Genomic DNA, 19,707 nt, shown 5'->3' on the forward strand with positions numbered 1-19,707 from the left:
GAACGAAGGACTTAATGGAGTAATTGACTGAGTATGGTTGTATTGAGTAACTCGTGTGTGTTATTTTTGATGATTGAGTCAGATGACAGCAGCAAGTAATTGTCATGAATGTTTATTGCATTTAAATTTAAGATATTAATACAAAATATACGTCTAATAAATAATTTCAGTGAAGGAGACAAGCAATTGTCTTCCAGTGCAAATAACGGGCTCTTTATGCCATCAGAGAAATAACACAGTCTTTTACAAAACAAACAAGCTTCAGGACAAAAAAGAGATATTGTTATAAATACCCAAAAAATAATCCAATACTGTTGACCGTCTGAACCAGTCAGACTTTAAAAAAAAAAAAGAAAAGAAAAGAAAGAAAAAAAAAAATCACCTGGAATGTGATCCAGGTAGCTTTTGAGGATATTTCATATGAATTTCTAATGAGACCACCATGGTCGGTTCACAGATTTCTCCTACATAGGGAAGGGCAATGCTGAAGATCTTAATTTGCTTTCTTTGGGGCCTTTACCTTTGTACTGAAGGCAAATGTTGTATTTGATAGAATAGGCCAAAATAAATATAAAGGCCAATTATTTGCATCCCAAATAGCACACACACATCATACAACAGCTGCTGTACACAAATACTGCATCACATTCTCCTTGACCCCTGCGCAGAAGAAAAAGAAGGTGCTACAAATTTACAGATTATTTTCAGCTCTTCCCCCTGTGAGTTGTTCTTCTCAGTAGTGAGTTACTGAGTGGTCTGTGCACTTGAGAAGGTCGTATTTTACATAGCCAACACGATCCACTTGTCTGCGGGAGTTCATACGCCAGTAGAAGCGGTCCCGGCAGAAGTAGATGTGACCTAAAAAATCATAGTAAGATTAATACAATGTTATTCAAAATAAAAACCCAGTCATACAATATTCTAATTTTGTTCAGTGAACAAAAGGACTTGTCTGCATACCTTTGTACAGGAACACATCATGAGCATCATTGGGGACACCACCAAAAACAGCATCTGTGTATCTGGGGTAACCTTTGTCTATTTTCTGAGCCTTTACATCAAGCCTGTGTAAAGCAAGTGCAAAAACATACCAGAAAATGTTAGTAAAAGTTACTGACTATGTTAAGTTGCTTCTTAAAGCTTTAGGTGAGAATCAAAAATTCAAAAACAGATGGGATGGCTAAAAATCTTCCCGTAAAAGACATGCTAAATGTAGCAGAGCCAAAACTTTAACTTACCTCCAGAAGTTCTCTCCACTGAAGAGCAGCACTTTGCCTCTGCCTCTCTGCAGAGCTCCCTCCACCTTCTGAATACTGTTGGGGAGGCCAAGCTTTTCAACGCTGCGGGGACCCAAAACATTATTTGCGGTGTACACCCAGAATCTGTTTCCTGTAGAAAGATAACAATCAGTATGTGTGCACCTTGAGCTTAAATGGTGAGACTCAGCTATCTCATTTTATTACCTGAGAAGAAATACAATTTCCTGGTCATAACATCCTCAAAGGCAGAATCGATAACTGCTGGAAGAGCTGGCCACCTCTCAGAAATAGAGTATGGTCCCTTGGGTCCTCCCTCATTTCTGCTGGACATCTTCCAGTAATATCTGTTCAAAAGAACGCACGGGTCAAACACTTCCACATACATATACATTTACATATACATATACACTGTGTTTATTCCTGTTATTACAAGAAGTTTAGGCTAATTTTCTCACCCATCTTTGAAGAAATGGAGTTCTCCGCCAATAGTGGTGATGGTGTCAAATTTGGTGATCTTGCAGGCATCTTTGGTGGGGTCTACAGGTGGTGTGATGGTGGTGATGGAGGGTTCAGTGGGTTCAGGTTTATCTGTGGGGTACTGGGTGGTAGTGGGGATGTCAGGCTTAGGTGGAGTGGGATCAGGGCCTGTTTTGCGTCCTGAAAAACAAAAGAGAAACAACAAAATCTTGTTGAGCTGTTAACTGTTAACAGGGCGGTGTTTACATAATGAATTAGGTTGGTTCGATCGTACCGTAGAGATATTGAATGCCTTCAATGTCATCTTCGTGCAGGGAGAAGTCTTTCACATAGCTGTATGTGGGGAACATTAGAGCCTCCCTGATGTTCGAGTGATCCAGGCCGAGGGCGTGGCCAAACTCATGGGCTGCCACCAAGAACAGACTGTAGCCTGTAACATAGCCAGTAATGTACGTTATTAGCAACTCCCAAGGGTTGAAATGGCATTTTACCTTGTCTGCTTTGTCTTACATGTACTCACCCTTGTCGGGACAGAATCCCCATTTCTTGTCGTCATCATAGCTATCAGTAGTACCGCACCACAGCTTGCCATCACTCCGTCCCTCACTAGTGCAGGAATTGTATTCTTTACCCAGGAATTCAAAGGGGAAGTGGCAGGGTTCTCCCTCAGAGTTTCCACCAATCACAGCAGTGTCTGGTCAAAACAAAAACATAAAATCAACAGTAGGAAAACAAACCATTGTGACAGCAGTACACAACATCTATTCATTGTGGTTCCTGTCACTTACCACGGCTGGGGCAGAATCCATATTTTACGTCCCTGTCAAAGTTGGCTGTGGTGGAACACCAGCGGTAGCCATCACTGCGGCCCTCTGTAGTGCAACTGTCATACTCTTTACCCTGGAAGATGAAGGGGAATACACACTCTGCTCCGTTGGCGTTTCCTCCAAATGTGTACAGAACTGTCAGGATGAAAATTGAGACATATGAGCTGAAGCTACTCAAAAAAATTAAAACAAATTTAATCTCAATGGCTTTCAACCTTTAGTGTCCCTCGCAGAATAGATTGTTAAGCTTACGTTCACTTGGGCAGAAACCATATTTCTTGTCTCTGTCGTAGTCATCTGTGGTGGCACACCATGGAAGGTCATCAGAACGACCCTCGGTGGTACATGTGGTGTAAGACTTGCCCTCAAAAGTGAAAGGGAAGTTGCACATTGCCCCATCTGAATTCCCATAGCGAGTCTTCACAGCTGAAGGAAAAAACAAGATATACTGCAATCTATAAATTGACCACTAGAGGGAGACAGCCTCACAAATATAAACTATGCTGGCGTCACTTCACTGGTGTATGTGATTACCTGGTCCTGTTCCCAAAGTCCAGTACTCATCATCATCAAAGTGGGCATCACCCTGCATCCCCTCACCAGGAGGATAAGCATGGGCCAGAAGACCATCCTTACCATCAAATGGGTAAGGGTCTCCGTGGTCTGGACAGGAAATTAAACACATGTCAATAACTCTTTGTGTGCGTGTGGAGCAAAATCATGTGTGACCACAAAATAACTAAAACAAACAAACCAGCTTTTCCGAATGAGATCATGATGTCAGCTGTCCCATCTTGGAGCCGGGTGAATGTCAGAGGGGTCACATCACTCCACACCTTAAAAGCTCGGGCAAAGGCGTCATCGATCAGAGAGCTGTCCATGTCAGGGGAGTAATTGATGACCCTGTGGGGAAGAACAGAATGACACTGCTTTCAAACTTCCTAATGACTCCTCAGGTGGAGGTATGGTGGTGATACATCTCAATTAAAGACTTATTAGAAACTGTTTGTATGTGGTGCCTTGAATCACTATACAAGCACCAAAACATCATTAGCTCTAATAGACATTGTTTTTCTCCACTCACCTATAAGTGACATCATGATGGTCCCATTTAAGATCTCCATCAAAGGTTTTGTAGTTGGCCACATCAGGAACCCCACAGCGAGGCTGCTTCATGGCCTCAATGGTTGCTTTGTCCAGCTCTCCTGTCTCCTCCAAACCCATCTGCCTCTGCATCCTCTTCAAAGCCTTGGAGGTGGAAACCATTGACTGGAAGCCACTGCGCTGCAGGTTGTCTTGTATGTAGCCAAACTTCTTCAAATATTTCTGGCAGGAGAACAAAAAACACACATGAATGAGTCTGCACAGGTGATGATGAGTGGATACTTGTTCAGTGAAGTTCAGTTTGGAAATCAAATGCAAGTGTTTTTGTGCCTCCTATAGCTTGAATATAGCAGAAACTGTTTTTCTCTCTCTTCATTAACATGATGGGAATGATTTCTGTGTGAAAAATGACTTCCCCACACAGCTTGATGGCACACTGTTTGGGGAATCTCAGTGTATCTAGACAAAATGAACCATCTGCTACTCACTTCTGCCAGCTCGGTATCAGTCACGTTTTTGATGATGTCTCCTGGGAAGCTTACGAAAACAGACTTGAGTGGGAGGCTCCATCCGACCTGCGTGCTTATCCCCAAAATTAAGCACACCGTAAAAGCAGAGCATCTCATGATGAGAGCTACTGTAGACTGCCGAAATGGAAAAAAAAGTATTGATAGGCTTGCTGCAAACAGTCTCTCAGATAGACAAGTCTTTCAAAGCTTCTCCTCTGAAAGTCAACAGTGTTTCTCCCTCAGTGTTGTCTTCCGTCTGTGTTTTGACTGCAAGCTCTTGTCTTCGCTCTGTGCCCTCTGTTGGGGTTGTGGATCTTGTTTTTATACATCATGCAGTCTTAGTCACCTAACCTCGCCCCCCTGCCTACAAACCTCAACCCTCCCACTTACCCTGACAGGGTATGTTTCTTGAACAGACATGGGGAATTTCCAACATATCCACTTTTAGACTTAGTTAACAGCTAATAGTTAACTAGTTGCCTTTTTATGGGCATGTTTTGAGCTCAAATAAGTGCTTTTGAGGGGGTTCAAATGAAATGATTGTTTCTTATTATGGCTGCATGTATAGCATTTTGAGTGGGTGTCATTCTTCCTTAATAAGAGCCACATTAACTGTTAAGAATTTCCTTAGAAAGTTTAGAGAGTTTTACTTAATTTAAGCGTTAACATGGCAGACACAGGTCAGAAAAACTAAAAGGAACTCTAAAGACAGCATAAGCACAGTGTTAGGAAGTCATTGTCATCAAAAAGACCAAGGATTGATGCTCCTTTTCCCCAAAAAAACTTGTCATGGGATCCAGTTAGACACTGTTATTTTTATGCTCTAAGTTATGATATAAAAAGTTTGGTTCCTTATTTGTCCCAAATAGAAACAAACTTCCTCAAGTGGACACAATAAATTGGGTCAAGGAAGAAAATTGTAAGGAAAGGTTGGAAAAATGTGCAATGGTTGAAATGTTTCTATGGATTTTCACTATTATTGTCTCTGTTTCTTTAATAAATCAATTAAATCTGACCGGCGATGCAAAAGATGCTGAAATCCCCATGTCTTCAGATTGTATGTCTTGCAACATTACAGTGTTTTTGTTGGCCACAAATTTAGGGAACTACCTGCTTCATCATCATAATACACTGCTGATGCAACATCTGCTTTGGCTTCATCCCCTGGATGTGTCAACTCATTAGCCCTGACTGATTCATCTTGTTTGGTAATTACCATGACACCAAATGCTCAGAAGAACAGGATCTTACAACTCACACCTCTGTTATTTAATACTCCCAGTCAAAAGCTACAAAGATACATTACATCCCTTTTGTTTTGTTTTTTTAACAACAGCCCATTTGATTGCTAGTCTGTAGCTCTGAGAATAACAACTGTGTATCATGGAGCGTGTCTGTTTGTTTTTGTTATTATTTTGAGGTTTAGTGATATCAAGGTGTTGTGGGCAGGGATGTGTCTCAGCCAGCATGTGAGTCACTGTAATCCCACATGAATGGCCAAAGCTGCATATGAGGGGCTTTTTTTTTGTTGTTTTTGCTGATGGCACAACTGACATCTTTAATTCCTGTGCAAACATGTTTTTCTTTTAGTTGATATGCTGCATTTCTAGACTCAAGAAAATAAACAACTTTCTCGAAAAAAAGTCAAAATATATATAAATTTAAGGTACGATTACATGTAATTGCAACAATTGTTATTTATGTTGAAAGTTATTATGAAGCCATAGCACATCCGTTCTCACAGACTGATTTGCCTTTTATGGTTAAGAAATCTTGTACCTATCAATGTCTTAATGAAGAGGAGGTGTAACGTTTCAGACCTGTGGTTTTTATGTGGAAGCTGCTGTTCCTCATTTTTGAGTTGGTGGTTGACTGATGTGGTTGATGCTTGTCACATTTGACACTTGCATCATTATGACCTAAGTTCTCATCCAGTAATTCTTCTCTGTGCTGAAATTTGTTTTGCCTTTCCCACACAGAGCAGCAGCAGTGATGACGCTTATGATTTGCATGGATGGATGAAGACGTGCAGAGGAACTCCAGACAAGTTTCAGGCTGGTTGGAACAAAGAAGGAAGGTTTTCTTTTTAATTTAATTTTTTTGTATGATACTTTTCATACATTTGTTGTTGTTTGGAGAAAATAGTGAATATAACTGCACAAGAACAAAACAGTCTCTTGTTAACAACACACATTGGCCAACACATCCAGAACACCTCAGCCTCAGTGCAGAAACCTTGCATGGGTTACGTTTTATCCAGACCTATGCTGTTCCATTCAGCTTCAAATGCACTCCTTTACTTTCTAGTGCTGCTTTTCAAGCTCATTCAGACACATTCAGGGGGTTATTTTTGTTCATATGTGGCTCCTCTGAGGATCCCCAGGCATCCTGTGAAAACATCTGCCTCTGATTTTACATGGCGTCAAAGGTTTAATGAATGCGGCTCCATGCATTTTAACAAATGCCACAATTCATTTGGTTTTGCCACTTTGCTTCTAAAAATACGACTGGCACAGAACCTCGCAAAATACACATTTTGTGTGGCGTTTTCCCCAAAATTGGCCTTAATCACAGAACAGGCTGTTGGCATACACCATACAGCCTGCTGTAAGACAGAAAACTGCGTCACCAGAGAGCTGGATAATGTCAGTGTAAGGCAGAGAGACCTTTAGCTAATGTTAGGCAGGATTGTTTTGACTATGTTAAACCTGCAGCAACAGAGTCATGAACTGAAATACCAGAGAAACATAGTTTGTGACTACTTTCTGTTTTTTGTGTAGCTACTAAATATTCAGCCAAAAAACAGACAGCCAGAGCTCAAAACTCTGTCAGAGTGAGAGATCTTCACACATGAAGAAGAGTCTTTATCAAGACACTCTGTGGCACCATCTCCATCTGCTTCAGCTAGTCTGGATACAGTGTTTACAGCTTTGTGCTGCATCGTTATGCAACTCAGTCCCAAATTGTGACATGCCCGCTTTGGTTTCCAGCGGCCTTGTTAAAGCAAACTGTTTATGTCCTATGATATGTTTCTCGCGGGCAGTTATAAATACAGAAATAGCTTCCTGTCTGCCAAGGTTGATGTGGTTCTTTGGCTCTCTTCCTTGCTCAGCTGCGCTGAGTTTTACGACAGCTGGTTTGTTGACTTTGTGGTGGGACATAGTGGCTGTGAAACACATGGAGCCCTCACTATGTTTGATGTGAGGGCAACTTTACCCCAATGCCACATCCAGGTACTTTACCCATGGCCTGCTGAGTCTGCTGAGATCTGTAAATATTCTGGGACTAGTTTTGTTTTTATACCCCACTAAACTCTTAAAGACACTTTATGTTGGCTTTCCAAGAAGTTTTCCCCTGTGTTTCTTGGTTTTTCATTAGACAATTCTGTGAAATTGGCTTCATGATCAAGATAAAAATGTAACCCAACTGAAATGAACAGTGTATCCTTTCCTGGTTGTAAAGACATCTTTCCACACTTGTGGCTCAAATTGGAATTCAGAGATCCTAAGTGAACATCAAGAAAAACAAATGACTCAACCAAAACAAAAACTGATCAAAACAAGCAAGTGCCGGGGCGGAAACCATGTTCAACCCTCCAAACCATTGAGTGCCACTCAAAAAGCAGCTTGTCTGTAATGAGTCATAAGTCAGGGCGATAGGTCTTGCAAAAATAATTCCATGAACAAGCTTTAAACAGTAGCCATAAAGTCATATGACGGAGGCTTGAAGAGCATGAAAGGCCACAGCTTTGACTCATGATTTCCCAGCGCAGCAGACAGGAGTGTTACTTCTGCTTCACAAAACTCTTTATCAGGATCTAGATTATTACTCACCTCAGGGATTTTTTTTTTCCCAACGTCTGCCAACACTCTCATTCATCACTTTAGTCAAACAATCATCAGCCGTAAGGACGTAAACTGAGACAAAACGACTCCAGGACTGCTTTGTGCATAATGATGCTCTGAGATGTTGAAAAACAATGTTACTGACAAAGGTTATCCTCAAAGTGGTGCTGTATTCTTCTGAACTGTAAAAATAGTTGGTTTGGCTGAGTTATGGTGCTGTCGCTTCTAATATGCAGATGAACCCAAATAAACAAGCAAAAATTACATAAACACAGGAGTGGTGTTTAGGTAATACTCTTACAGCCTTGGCTTAGTCTGAAGACATCATGTGGCTCACATTAGCAACCACAAACTTTTCTCAATCTGATACATGGGAGTGAATTTCCTCCACACTGCCAGGAACCAAAGCAAAGCCCGGTGACATGTCAAGGATAAAAGCTTTTAAAGGGTGCACACCATGTAAACCATTACTGCTTATCTCTGCTTTCTTTCCTGTTTATTCTGGTGCCGACTCCTAATGGGTGACCATAGGCCTTAAAAAATGCACACTTCCTCTGTGTCCATGCAGGTACTCTACAGGGTTGGGACACTTTGTTGCAGGTGATTGTACAGGATATGACAGAGTTTCTAAACCAGATGGATGCATGTGTTGCAAACATTTCTCAACGACATTGTATGGAAAGATAGAGGAGTATAGCAATCTTGGTGACTGATTGATTCATTCATGGCTTCATGAGAACCAAACCTAATTTTGAACCCAAGGAGCACGGGAGTCATTATGACTAATGATAAAAGGAAGTGCAGAGAATGGAAAATTTTAATGAAAGTAGTAATTGAGTGCTTCTGTATACCTAATAATGACAGTAGAAATGAGAAGGTTAAAAGACGGGGATTACGTGCAGTGTATTCCCAACCTGAAATAAACTGGGGGAGTTGTGGTTCCAAGTCGGCGCCCTTAACCCTCAAGCCACCAGGCCACCCCAGGGAGACATAACTGGGAATGACACTGTAGACACTTTGTATGAGTTCAACTTATTATATAATCTTACTAAAGAGCAGCAGGCGGGTCTGGCAAGGAGCCATGCATGAGGGTAGACTGCATCTACCAAGGCGTGGGCGGGTGCTGCACAGCAAGTCCATGCAGACAAAGTGGTGTTGACTTTATGGACAACCATCTTTCACCACCACTGTTAAAAGCTAATTACTACCAGTCATAAGCAGCGGGGCCTTCAGGGGCGTTCCATCCTCCGCCATACAAAGCACAGCCACAAGGAGTGACAGCATGGGCCATGATGGGATCCCCAAGCGTACCAAAACTTATTGTAGCTTATCTAACTCTATCTGGAGCAACGCCTCTGCCACTTTTTCAGAGTTGTTTTCAAAATTTGCCACAAGCAGATGAGCGCCTGTAAACCCAAACAAGAAAAGTGCTTTGATTCAGAGAAGAAGCATCTTGTGTGACTCCTCAAATGGAGTATAATAAGGCTGTCAAGTTTGTTAAATTCCACAAGTCAGGTTGTAAAAACCACTCCTTCAGAAAACAGGGGACTTGGATGGGAATTTCCCCTCCTTGATAAAGGACAAGCAGCTGATAGCAAGCGGGAAGTGAGTCAGGCTCAGCACTTCAGCTGCCTCTGCACACTCTGGCACAGACTTGTTGAGGCAGGCAGTTATTCCTCCTTTTGATGTGTGCTTGCTGGGCTTTTAGCTCTGTGGTGCTGTGTTTGGGGGTTGACAGAGTCTGAACTCCTGTGGCCTAAGATAAATGCAACGTTTTGCCCCAGGACCAAAACCTGGGAAGGGCATATCTGTGTCATCTTCCAGTAATGTTGCAAAACTGGTGAAACCCTAACATTACTGTTAGTGGTCATATACATATGTGCTCATGACTCTTATCTAGAGTGTAAATTTTCAACTTTGTTTGAAAAGTCGCAGGAATGAGGCGACAAAAAGATCCCTAATTCAGTCTGAATCTATTCCTCCTGTTCACAAAATTTACTTCATGAGACTGAGGACATTACGACCTGGTGGCTCTGTGTGGGTAGTCTTTTGTTTATACGGGCACATTTTCTTGTACGTGCTTTTGGAATCTCTGTGAGATTATCAACAACTTCAAACAACTACTTCATGTTCACGAATCTGAAAGGATAAAAAAAAATCCTGTTTTTGATTAAAAATGATGACAAACTATCTTGAGAATTCCACTACACTTTCAAGACGTTACAAGACAGAACAAAGAGAGAAGGCTCAACCCCATTTCATTACCGCAGTTTCTTTTTCCAGTGACTACTGGTTCTTAAAATGTGATGCGTAAACAGCCACTTGGTTACTTTCCAGAGACAGATGATAGAAATTCATATCCTTCTGTTTCCGAGCAAAATGTACCAAGTGGCTGAACTGTCTTCTAAATCCAATTTGCAAATGCACAAATAGTTTTTTTTTCTGTTTGAGCCCTTTATCCCCATTCCAACATATAATTATGGTGTCTTGAGGATATTAATTAGTACAGCCAGTCTTTGGATCTGCCATCTGAAGATCTTAGTATAATAGTCTTTGGATAATGATCTGGGCATTAGCACCTGTGGGAGAAGCCTAATGAAGGAGGCAGATGTGACCCCTTCACCCCCTGACAGTGCACCAGACACAAGGAGACTGCTTGCCACTTTGCAGTTTTAATCTCAAACTAAGTATTCTTGACCAGCAGGTGGCAGTCTCCCATAGTGACTACTACTTGGCTAGGAGAGAGAGAGAGGGAGCTCTGTGCTGAGAATTAGTGTCAAGGAAAAAAAAATGCAGCACCAAGCTGTAAGAGCCTGCATTGAATAAGGAATAGATCTCATTTAAACGAGCAGGTAAATTATGCTACTAAACATAGCGTGAAGCCATAATGTGCCTGCTAATAACTTGGCTTTAAATAAAATCCTTAAAACCATTTAATGTCTTTTCTCTTTTTCTACATTTAAAAACCTTTTATAAAAGCCGTGTTTTCAGAAATACCTCCTCAGGCAGAGATTTGATCAAAATAAAAGGGAGATCAAATATTGATGTTGTTCTAATTTCGTAAGCCTGTTTGGTGAATAATTGATTGCAAGGGGAGAGGGGTTTGTTATATTTGCAAGACCCTATGCTGCTTTATTGAAGGCTTTCCATGCCACGAGACGTGTGATGCTTGTCCTCAAAGGCTTAGTCAGTGGGATGAAGTTCCCCCTGAAGGACCATGAAAAACAACTGATAGCATATTATTTTCCTGTCACTGCACCTTTACTCTGAATTCACAGCCAACAGTAATAGAAGATAATACGTGATGCATTGCTTAATCACAACTGTTTACCCAAAATATGATACATTTCATTGCATTTTGATGTGTCGCATTCACTTGTTAGTGGATGCAAATTTTCCATCTGCTGCATATTTTCATTCAACCCCTTTTTTTTCCTGCTTATTTCTATGCTCATCAGTTCGGTTGCTGCATCTCATCAGCTGCGAGCCAACTAGGAGCTGATGTTTACACACTGCTGTGTCACAACACAGATGAGTCTGACACAGATGCTTTATCAACAAAGGCTCTGCCGGCCTTGTTTTTATGACTGATTGCTTCCCTGTGAAATCACACATGTGAAACAATGCCAACTTTGTACTGTATGCGATGGTGAATACTGAGCTTTACTGTATAACACCATCCCACTATGAGAGCATGTAGTACCTCTTTTATACACTCATTCTCCTTGCTTTATTTCTCAAAGGCTTGCGTTGGAGCCATGTTACAGCTGTCCACTAAGACAGATGTTGTGAGAGTCTATAAAGTGTTCTGACAAGAAGCCTTGTTTCCTGTTGTGCAGCAGCAGCACCGGGGGCACAACATGCTTGCTTATTCATGACAGATCAGGGCCTAGGTAGATCAAACTGCTTCTCTATTTTTAATGGGAAAAAGCTCTTTACTGGGACACATTTATCAAGCTGAGCCTTTTCCATCAGCCTGACCTGCAGGTGCAGGAACAAGAAGCCTTCAGGGGATAAGAAGGTCAGTGTCCGTCAGAGGTTTGGCCCAATGTACAGAGCAATGCATTGACCTGAAACATAGTCGACAAAAGAAAAAAAACATCCTTTGAAAATATTGATCCAAACAGGGGCATTAAAAATGAGTGAAGATACAACCATGAACACACCACATTTCCTGAACCCCCTATGACCATAAACAAAATGATTGACACTGGTATCTCATGAATTCAAAGGTAAGCACAGATTCAACCTGAGCGGATTCCTCCATGGGATGCGAATATTTTGTCAGTCACCTTCTCTTAGGGTTTGTGGATAGCATTCCATATTAGCCTCAAGGGTAGGAGGTGGCTGAAAGTAAAGGTCACCTCTGCTGCTCTACTGAAATATAGACCTTCAGTTTGTATTTACCTTTATTTTCTAATCTTGATCTAAGTCTCTATCCTCCTGATCCTTACCCCAAACTCAAAAAATATCCCTAGAATCAAGCCCATAAGACAAGTACAGCATCCAATACCTGAGTGTAATAACACATGTATAAAATTCTGAATCATAAATCAGACTATTGATTGATCTAATTTGCCATTTGACCTTTACTGCATGGCATCAAATCATGTATATATTCACCCTCTTTCTTCCCTATGTGTGAAAGAGGCAACAGAGGTGATTCTGATTATAACTCTGTTGACTTGTAGATAACACAGGAGTGAGCAGCTCTTACATGGACTAAATCTTTCCTGATTCAATATGGAGCCAAATATCAAAGGAGTTCTCGGAAAGAAGAAATAGGTTGTTGGAGCTGTGACAACTCCCGTTATCTCATGGTGGTAATGAGACGTCTGACAGCCCCGCTGAGCTGCAGGAAGGTACCCAAAGAAAAAGCTGAGATGTCTGCAGCTTCATGTGTTCAGTGCTCGAGAAACGCTGAGTCGTTAAGAGGACTGAAAAATCACCAATTTATTATTCCTTTTTAGAAATACCTGAAGTAATGTTCCTTGTTGATGGGTATACCAAAATGTGTCCTCAGTTAGCCTGAAAGAGGTATAGAGTTTATATCACAAAGAAAGCATTTTAGAGATGCTGCACCTTTTTCTTCGACCACATGGGGACAGCAGGGTTGTAAACACTAATTGATTTATCACTGTTTAAAGATGAGGTAGGCAACTTTTGGGCAACCTTCAATATTACCGAAAATGAAAAAATAAATTTCCCCTAAAAACTTCTCTGAGACCACTTTGCCATAGTTGCATCAAATCCTATGTCTTTGCTACTTTTGCGTGATGAGCTGTCCACTGGTGGAAACATTTTTCCACATTGTTTGATTTGTAAATACAAACACATCTTGTTATAAAATACTGATGCAACTGATCTCGCACCCTAGCGCAAAGCTTTTATTGCACTATCTAGCAGACACATACAGTAGTATCAACATTCATTTGAAGCCACTAGATAAGCAAATATTCTCACTTTACTATCTAACTAAGGTCTCAGCTGGTAAACAGTCATGAATTACCACTTGCTAATCAAGCTTGCTACCTGATAGCTCCATGCTAATGCTACAAATCCACCTGCTTTTGAATTATTCCTAAAATGTTGCCCAGGGGACCGAAACCGAGCTTTAAGATTCAATAAACCACAGAGCGGAGGGATGTATTTTAGAGGGTGTAGCAACTCTTGTAATATACAAGTCGTCATTTGATCTGTTGTTGGTTTTAAAGTATTGATTTTAGCCTCTTTAAAATAAATGGAAGAGTGAACGGAGAATTTGTATTGCATTGCGACAATGTCTCCTAAATTGGTTTCCTAATTACATTGTGAAGAGGAATATAACAGCCACCTGGGTTATTTTTAGTCATCTCATCAGAGTACATTGAGCAATACATTTATCTAAGAAGTTGTAGAAATATGGTTAGAGGGGGTTGGCCTGTTAAACCCAGCCCTCAGATATCACAGTTTGGGTTTCACAGATTAGGGTACAGAAATCAGTTTGCATTAAGTAGTTTTTTTCATTTAATGAAAACCATGATTTGCCCTGCCTTAAACCATTAAACTGACTGAATATGTATTTGTATTAGATCCTCTGAAACATCTATCAAAAATTTCCTACTAATTTGCATCAAACAGGTGGCAGAAGGTTTCATTCAAAATACTGCTGATGCAATTTTATCAGAGAAATAAATTTAATTTCTGAGAGACAGGATTGAACTTTGTGCTCATTGATCACATTTGTGCTGGGAAAAATTAAATGAGCTATAAATTACACTGAACAGATATATTACAAATCTCTGCAATCAGCAGAATTGTAAACCTCAGTTGGAACACTGTCATTTGTTGAAAGCACATTATGTTCTCATTTCTTGGTCTGCTCTGTGTTTTTTGTTTTTTTGAACAGTCCTTGTGGCTGATCCACTTTACAGTAGTCATAAACATTGTGCTTCCATGAGTTTCAGATAATACTGCTCCCTATAGCACAGCATTTGTTCACAGCTTTCTCCTGCTGGAAAACGTCAATCAAGATAGATAGAAAAAGCCCTGACCTGTGTAACAGATTGTCATTTATGAGTCAGAGTTTTTACAGGAAATAAAACAGAAAAACTACATTCTCATACATTTATGTCAGTGGCTTGAACATAGTTTAATTACTACTCTACAGATGTCTCAGCTTTTTATACTGCATGAAATTGAGCTTACATTGTATGAGAGATACTCACAATCTTCAGCTTGTTTTTTTTTTATGTTCAGCCCGTACTACTGGACTACAAATGATTGAATAAGGCCATGGAAGTCACTGTATCTAGTGGTAAGATATGAGAAGGTTATAATCAGTTTATGTGGTTAAAAAAATGGAAAACCCCATTCCCCATCCCTAGCTGGGATAGAGGCTGGATAAACATGAGCTTTAAGTGCATCTTGTCTTTCTCCCACATGAGTAGCTGTCGTCTTGCAGCCACGAGTCTCCTGCAGGCGGCTTCTAAAAAGGTTAAAACCTTCTGTTCCCTCCAGCTGCCTGTGTCTTATCCCTGTCCATCTTGTCTGTAATGGATCGGCGCTGCTGGATCACTGAGTGGGACTGAGCTCCAGTGGAGAGGAGTTAGGGGATTACAAAACCCTTCTTTTAGTTTACACCTCCTCTCTGCAAGAAAATCTCCAGTAGTGCTGCTTGCTCTACCGCTGTTGTGCGATTAAGACCCTGAATAAGAGGTTCACAAAGTCACTTATTTACATCATGATTACATTCATGTTCCTTAGTCACGGTCAGTTTACACGTACACACAGAGTTCTACAGCTGTAAGATGAACCTGCTCTAATGAACAAAATTACTTTCACTCTATGATGATCCAACACTGACCAACCACAAAAACTAATTTGTACCATTTGCAACATTCACACCAATCGACCATGGTGAAAAATAAAAAACATTAAAGCTGAAGTCTTCAGTCTGTTACTAAGATTGACAACTACTGTCAAAAAGACCTCCATTATTGCAAGTTAATAGATACCCTTTTGCCATGTTTTATCAAAACTCCCAGTAAATCCACTCCTCTAGCAGTCACAGAAAACATCTTCCAGTGCTTGAGATTTCTGATCCACGTCTACTCAGTCTCCTCAGCATTGTAGCACCTCATGCTCCCCATTGGACAACATTCAATAGAGGAGAGAACCAATGCTCCTGGAACGATTATCACTTCCCCAGCCAGCGATCATCTGCTTTCCTCAGCTACACTGTGTGCTGCTCCAAGGAGGGAGGGTGTTCTTTAGGTTCCTGAGGAGGTTCTGTTTTCTGGTCCGGACTCTGCTCAGATGGAGGCGGCAGCTGTTGAGGAAGATCTGGTTTTAACAAGTCTTTCTGCGGGGGCACCACGGGCTGTGGATCTGGATTAGGCATCTCTTTCCTGTCACTGGGCTGAATCTCCAGAGCTGGTGTGTCCTTGCAGCAGAAGTACTGCTGCCAAATTTTCCTGAAGGCCGTGCGGAATTTCTTGATGCGGAAAGCGTAGATGATGGGGTTGACAGCAGAGTTGCCATGGGTTAGCAGGATGGCAATGTAGAGGAGGACAATAGGCTTTTCACACTCAGGGCAGAAGAGGGTGATGCAGTTGATGATGTGGAGGGGGAGCCAGCTGATGGCAAAGAGGAAAAGCACCAAAGCCAAAGATTTTGCGAGGTTCAGCTCCTTGTCGTAGTACTTGTTTGGGTCTGTGTGACTGCTGGTCAGCTTCTTGCTGGTCAGCTGCTTGTGGATCATGTAGAAGATCTCTGCATAGATAACCAGCATGAGCACCAGTGGTGGCAGCACCCAGCCAAAGAAGTTGAAATAAACCATGTAGTCCATGCTGATGACGTTTTCAAACTGGCAGGTGATGATGAGGTCAGAGCTGATGGAGCCGTTTTGCTGGAGGCGGCGAAGGTTGTTCCAGCCTAACATGGGTGTCAGGCCAACAATAAATGCAACAGTCCAGCAGATCACCACCGCCAGCCCTGCTCGCCGAGGGGTCACCACCCGCTTGTACCTGCAGGAGGACACAACACACGTCAGCAATTTTTCTCAGCTTTCACAGGGCATGTGTGCTCTCCATTCACCTTTTTTTTTCATCATTCTACCCGAGTGTTGTGACCGACAAACAGTGCAAAGCAGCTTGCAGCACAGTGTCTTTAATCTTTATCACCCGCACTCCTCAGCTCTGCTTTTTTATGATTTTTAGCACAGGACAAAACTTATGTCTCAATATTGACTTTTTTTTTTCTTTTTAACACCAGCAGTGTGGACACAAGCTGCAATAGTCGGCATGTAGCAAACTTGCGTCACAGCTTTGTTGTTTTTTTATTGTTTATGGTGTTTTATGGATAAGAAACAGGAGCAAATGGTGCAAGGTGCAAGGAACTCTGAAATCTTATCATATCTGTCCTGTGACACAGAAATGACACATAAGCACTCAGCCTGAGGTGGAAGTGAAATGGGATCCTGCTCATGTTGAAAAGCTAGCCGATCAATGATTGGCTGGTTTTGGATTACTTATGGCCTGTAATTTCTCACATGTTAAAAGAAAGAGCGAGGATGTTACAGTTAAAGTCATGCACCATGTGATGATTTAAATTCTTAGGACAAACATGACGCTCCAAATTAGTCTGTCACACGTAACATGTCTTAGATTAGTATTGATTAGGACTGTATGTGTTAAATCATGTCTGTGACTGGAACAGAAAGAGGAGATTGTTATTCACACTCTGAGCCTGGGAGCTGGGCAGCTCAGAGGAGAACAGATACTGATCCATGAACAGCCAGGGCGGGGAGAGCAGTGAGGAAATCAACACTTTTTATTATTTCTGTACAGGAAAAATACAAAGCTCATAATCATGAAGTAGAAATATCCTGTTTTTGTGCAGCTGAATTTGTATTTAAACTTGTTTCGCTCTAATCAAATGTAAGTTCTGGGAAGGGAGAGGCCGTAGTATTTCCCCAGTGAGCCCATTTCTGATTTGAATGATGAATCACTAATGTTCTGTGAAGCACTATGGCAGTGAGCTCTGATTGCTTATTTGTTTGATAGGAGGATATCAGAATTCAAAATAAAGTGTTGTCATAACCTGTAAGACTAAGTGGATTGATTGTCTGGAGATTAAAATATGGAGCCATGATACACAATATTGTCATACAATGTATTCTTCCCTATGAGGCTTTTTTCTGCTTTTCAGCAACATTGCTGGGTATTTTGATTTAGCCTTGCAAGACAAAACCCTGGTGATCCTGTACAGGAAGGGAGATGTAACACAGCTGACAGCAACTGTGACCTCTTTTATGCCCTCCAGAAACACTGAAAAGCATCCTCCTGTGCTAAACCCCGCCCTTTAAATAGACTGTTTCTGTCACAGTGATACTGTTTAACAATCTGCAAGACATGCAAAGGAGCTAATTAAATCTGTTTGTTGATTAGCCATGCTCTGGTTAGCTGTCATGTCTGTAATAGTGAGTCAGAGACATCCTGTGAAGTGAAACAAGACCCATGAGGACACAGTGCCCAGAAACACAGAGCTGGAGCTGTGGTGACTTCAGCAGAGTGAGAGTGAGGAGGCTTTTCTGGGAAATAAAAAAATAAAAATAAAAAACATAATCATCTTATATCATTTAAGACCCCATTACCTGGTCGGGATCTTGACCCTGAGATAGCGGTCAATTGCAATAGCCAGCAGAGCCAGGATTGAACTTTGCGTCAGCACCAACACCGTGCACGCGACCAGGAGGCAGCTGTAAAAGTGAGTTTGGAGTCCGATGCTGATGGTGATGGCCAGAGGGATGACGAGGGCTCCCACTGCAATATCCGCCAGGGCCAAGGAGACGATGAAGCAGAACGTGGTATCTCGCAACGACTTATTAATTTTCACCGCCCAAACCACCATCACATTCCCGATTACTGACGCGACCGCAATCAGCACCTCCATCCCTATGTAGAGCGACTGCGTTGAGAGAAATGCTCCGGGCATGCTTGCAGATAATTGTGTCCTTGATGAGGAAATAGTGATTTGAGTAAAAAGCCAGCAGAGTCGTCCTAGTTAAGATTTTGTTGTCACCACAGTATTCCTCTAGTGCTGCGCGTCCAGCAGGTTCACAGTGCCCAGATTCTCCTCCTAACACGCACAACTTGCAAAGAAAAACCCACTTATTCTGACTGTAAGAAGCGTGCTGTCCGGGGGCATGTCTGAAGATGGGGTGCTTTCCTTTGAAGCAGGTGTTGTTGTGGTCCAGCGTTTGTCGTGCGTCGCTCCTGCTCTGTGCCCTGCGCCTCCACTTGGCTGACTACACCTGCTCCTAGTGAGAGCAGCATCTTTTCCATGCGCTCCGTTTCACCTAAGAGGGCGCTTCCCCCAACGCTCCTCTGACGTGTTTTTATTCATTTCTCTTGAAAAGGTAAAGCAGGTTGTTACAGAGCAAAGAATAAACTATCTTTTGGGTGAGGGCGCGCACATGTGCAGCTCATGCGCATTGAGCGGGTGCTCCATGCCCCTGTCTCCCTCACTGCATGCCTCCTCTGAGAGCAGTATCTGAGTATCTGAGCTGCCAATAAGGCGTATTGGGATTTATTTTTTCTCGCTTTTTTGTCTTGATGTCTTTTTTTGTCTGTTTCATTGTCAGGAGCAGGAGGACACACACACACACACACACACACACACACACACACACACACACACACACACACACACACACACACACACACACACACACACACACACACACACACAGCTGCAGCCCTCTGTTCTGTGGGACAGTCCCAAAGAAGTCAGGTAGCGCAGAGGTGCTCTGAACTCTCCACTAAAACGCCCACGCAGTACTTTCATTTGCGCCTTTTCAAGTGCTAATGGACTTTGCTCTGCTACCCTTTGTTCTGATAAGAGGTGAGGCTCTGAACTGCTACTCCTGTCGAGGAAACAGCTCAGGAAAAGCAGATGGAAATAGTATAGATCAATGCAGCATGTATACAATTCTCAAAGTGAGACAGGACAGAGTGAACAGAAGCACATGATGTTTTCCTTTTTTTAGTGTTTCCCTACAAACTACATTTTTGTGACTTTTAAATTTCCTCTATAACAGAATTATAATTTTCAATATAAAATTATAATCATGATGTATCCTTGTGACTGGACTTGGAAGACCTCCACTCCAAGCCTGAGGCTGGCTCTATGCTCCAACTAATTT

The 19,707-nt window shown here is 41.8% G+C and overlaps 2 protein-coding genes across 2 annotated transcripts; both read right to left on the minus strand.

Moving 5' to 3' along the window:
* Positions 1 to 117: 117 nt before the first annotated feature.
* Positions 118 to 4,534, minus strand: mmp9 (matrix metallopeptidase 9). The gene is made up of 13 exons (XM_074680823.1): positions 4,156 to 4,534; positions 3,648 to 3,889; positions 3,318 to 3,466; positions 3,098 to 3,226; positions 2,816 to 2,989; positions 2,525 to 2,698; positions 2,257 to 2,430; positions 2,011 to 2,166; positions 1,715 to 1,916; positions 1,464 to 1,603; positions 1,239 to 1,389; positions 961 to 1,064; positions 118 to 858 (listed from the first exon to the last, which is right to left on the minus strand). The coding sequence occupies exons 1-13, from the start codon at positions 4,291 to 4,293 to the stop codon at positions 734 to 736; spliced, it is 2,058 nt and encodes a 685-aa protein (XP_074536924.1). The 5' UTR covers positions 4,294 to 4,534; the 3' UTR covers positions 118 to 733.
* Positions 4,535 to 5,982: 1,448 nt separating this feature from the next.
* adora1b (adenosine A1 receptor b) lies at positions 5,983 to 19,004 on the minus strand. Its single transcript, XM_074681765.1, has 2 exons — positions 18,157 to 19,004; positions 5,983 to 16,528 (listed from the first exon to the last, which is right to left on the minus strand). Exons 1-2 carry the CDS (start codon positions 18,495 to 18,497, stop codon positions 15,736 to 15,738), a joined length of 1,134 nt encoding a protein of 377 aa, XP_074537866.1. The 5' UTR covers positions 18,498 to 19,004; the 3' UTR covers positions 5,983 to 15,735.
* Between the last annotated feature and the right edge of the window lie 703 nt (positions 19,005 to 19,707).

This window comes from Halichoeres trimaculatus, unplaced genomic scaffold (genome assembly GCF_033239565.1).
Source record: "Halichoeres trimaculatus isolate MK-OKI-2021-1 unplaced genomic scaffold, fHalTri1.1 fHalTri1_scaffold_11, whole genome shotgun sequence".
Lineage (NCBI taxonomy): Eukaryota > Metazoa > Chordata > Actinopteri > Labriformes > Labridae > Halichoeres > Halichoeres trimaculatus.

What these genes read in the sequence shown, in the direction of transcription:
- mmp9 (XM_074680823.1), bottom strand. Translation starts at nt 4,293, where the DNA reads ATGAGATGCTCTGCTTTTACGGTGTGCTTAATTTTGGGGATAAGCACG. An exon ending in GAAATTGTATTTCTTCTCAG is followed by an intron (nt 1,390 to 1,463) that starts GTAATAAAATGA and finishes ATCTTTCTACAG; the next exon opens with GAAACAGATTCTGGGTGTAC. An exon ending in AGTGGAGAGAACTTCTGGAG is followed by an intron (nt 1,065 to 1,238) that starts GTAAGTTAAAGT and finishes TGCTTTACACAG; the next exon opens with GCTTGATGTAAAGGCTCAGA.
- adora1b (XM_074681765.1), bottom strand. Translation starts at nt 18,497, where the DNA reads ATGCCCGGAGCATTTCTCTCAACGCAGTCGCTCTACATAGGGATGGAG. An exon ending in AGGGTCAAGATCCCGACCAG is followed by an intron (nt 16,529 to 18,156) that starts GTAATGGGGTCT and finishes GTCCTCCTGCAG; the next exon opens with GTACAAGCGGGTGGTGACCC.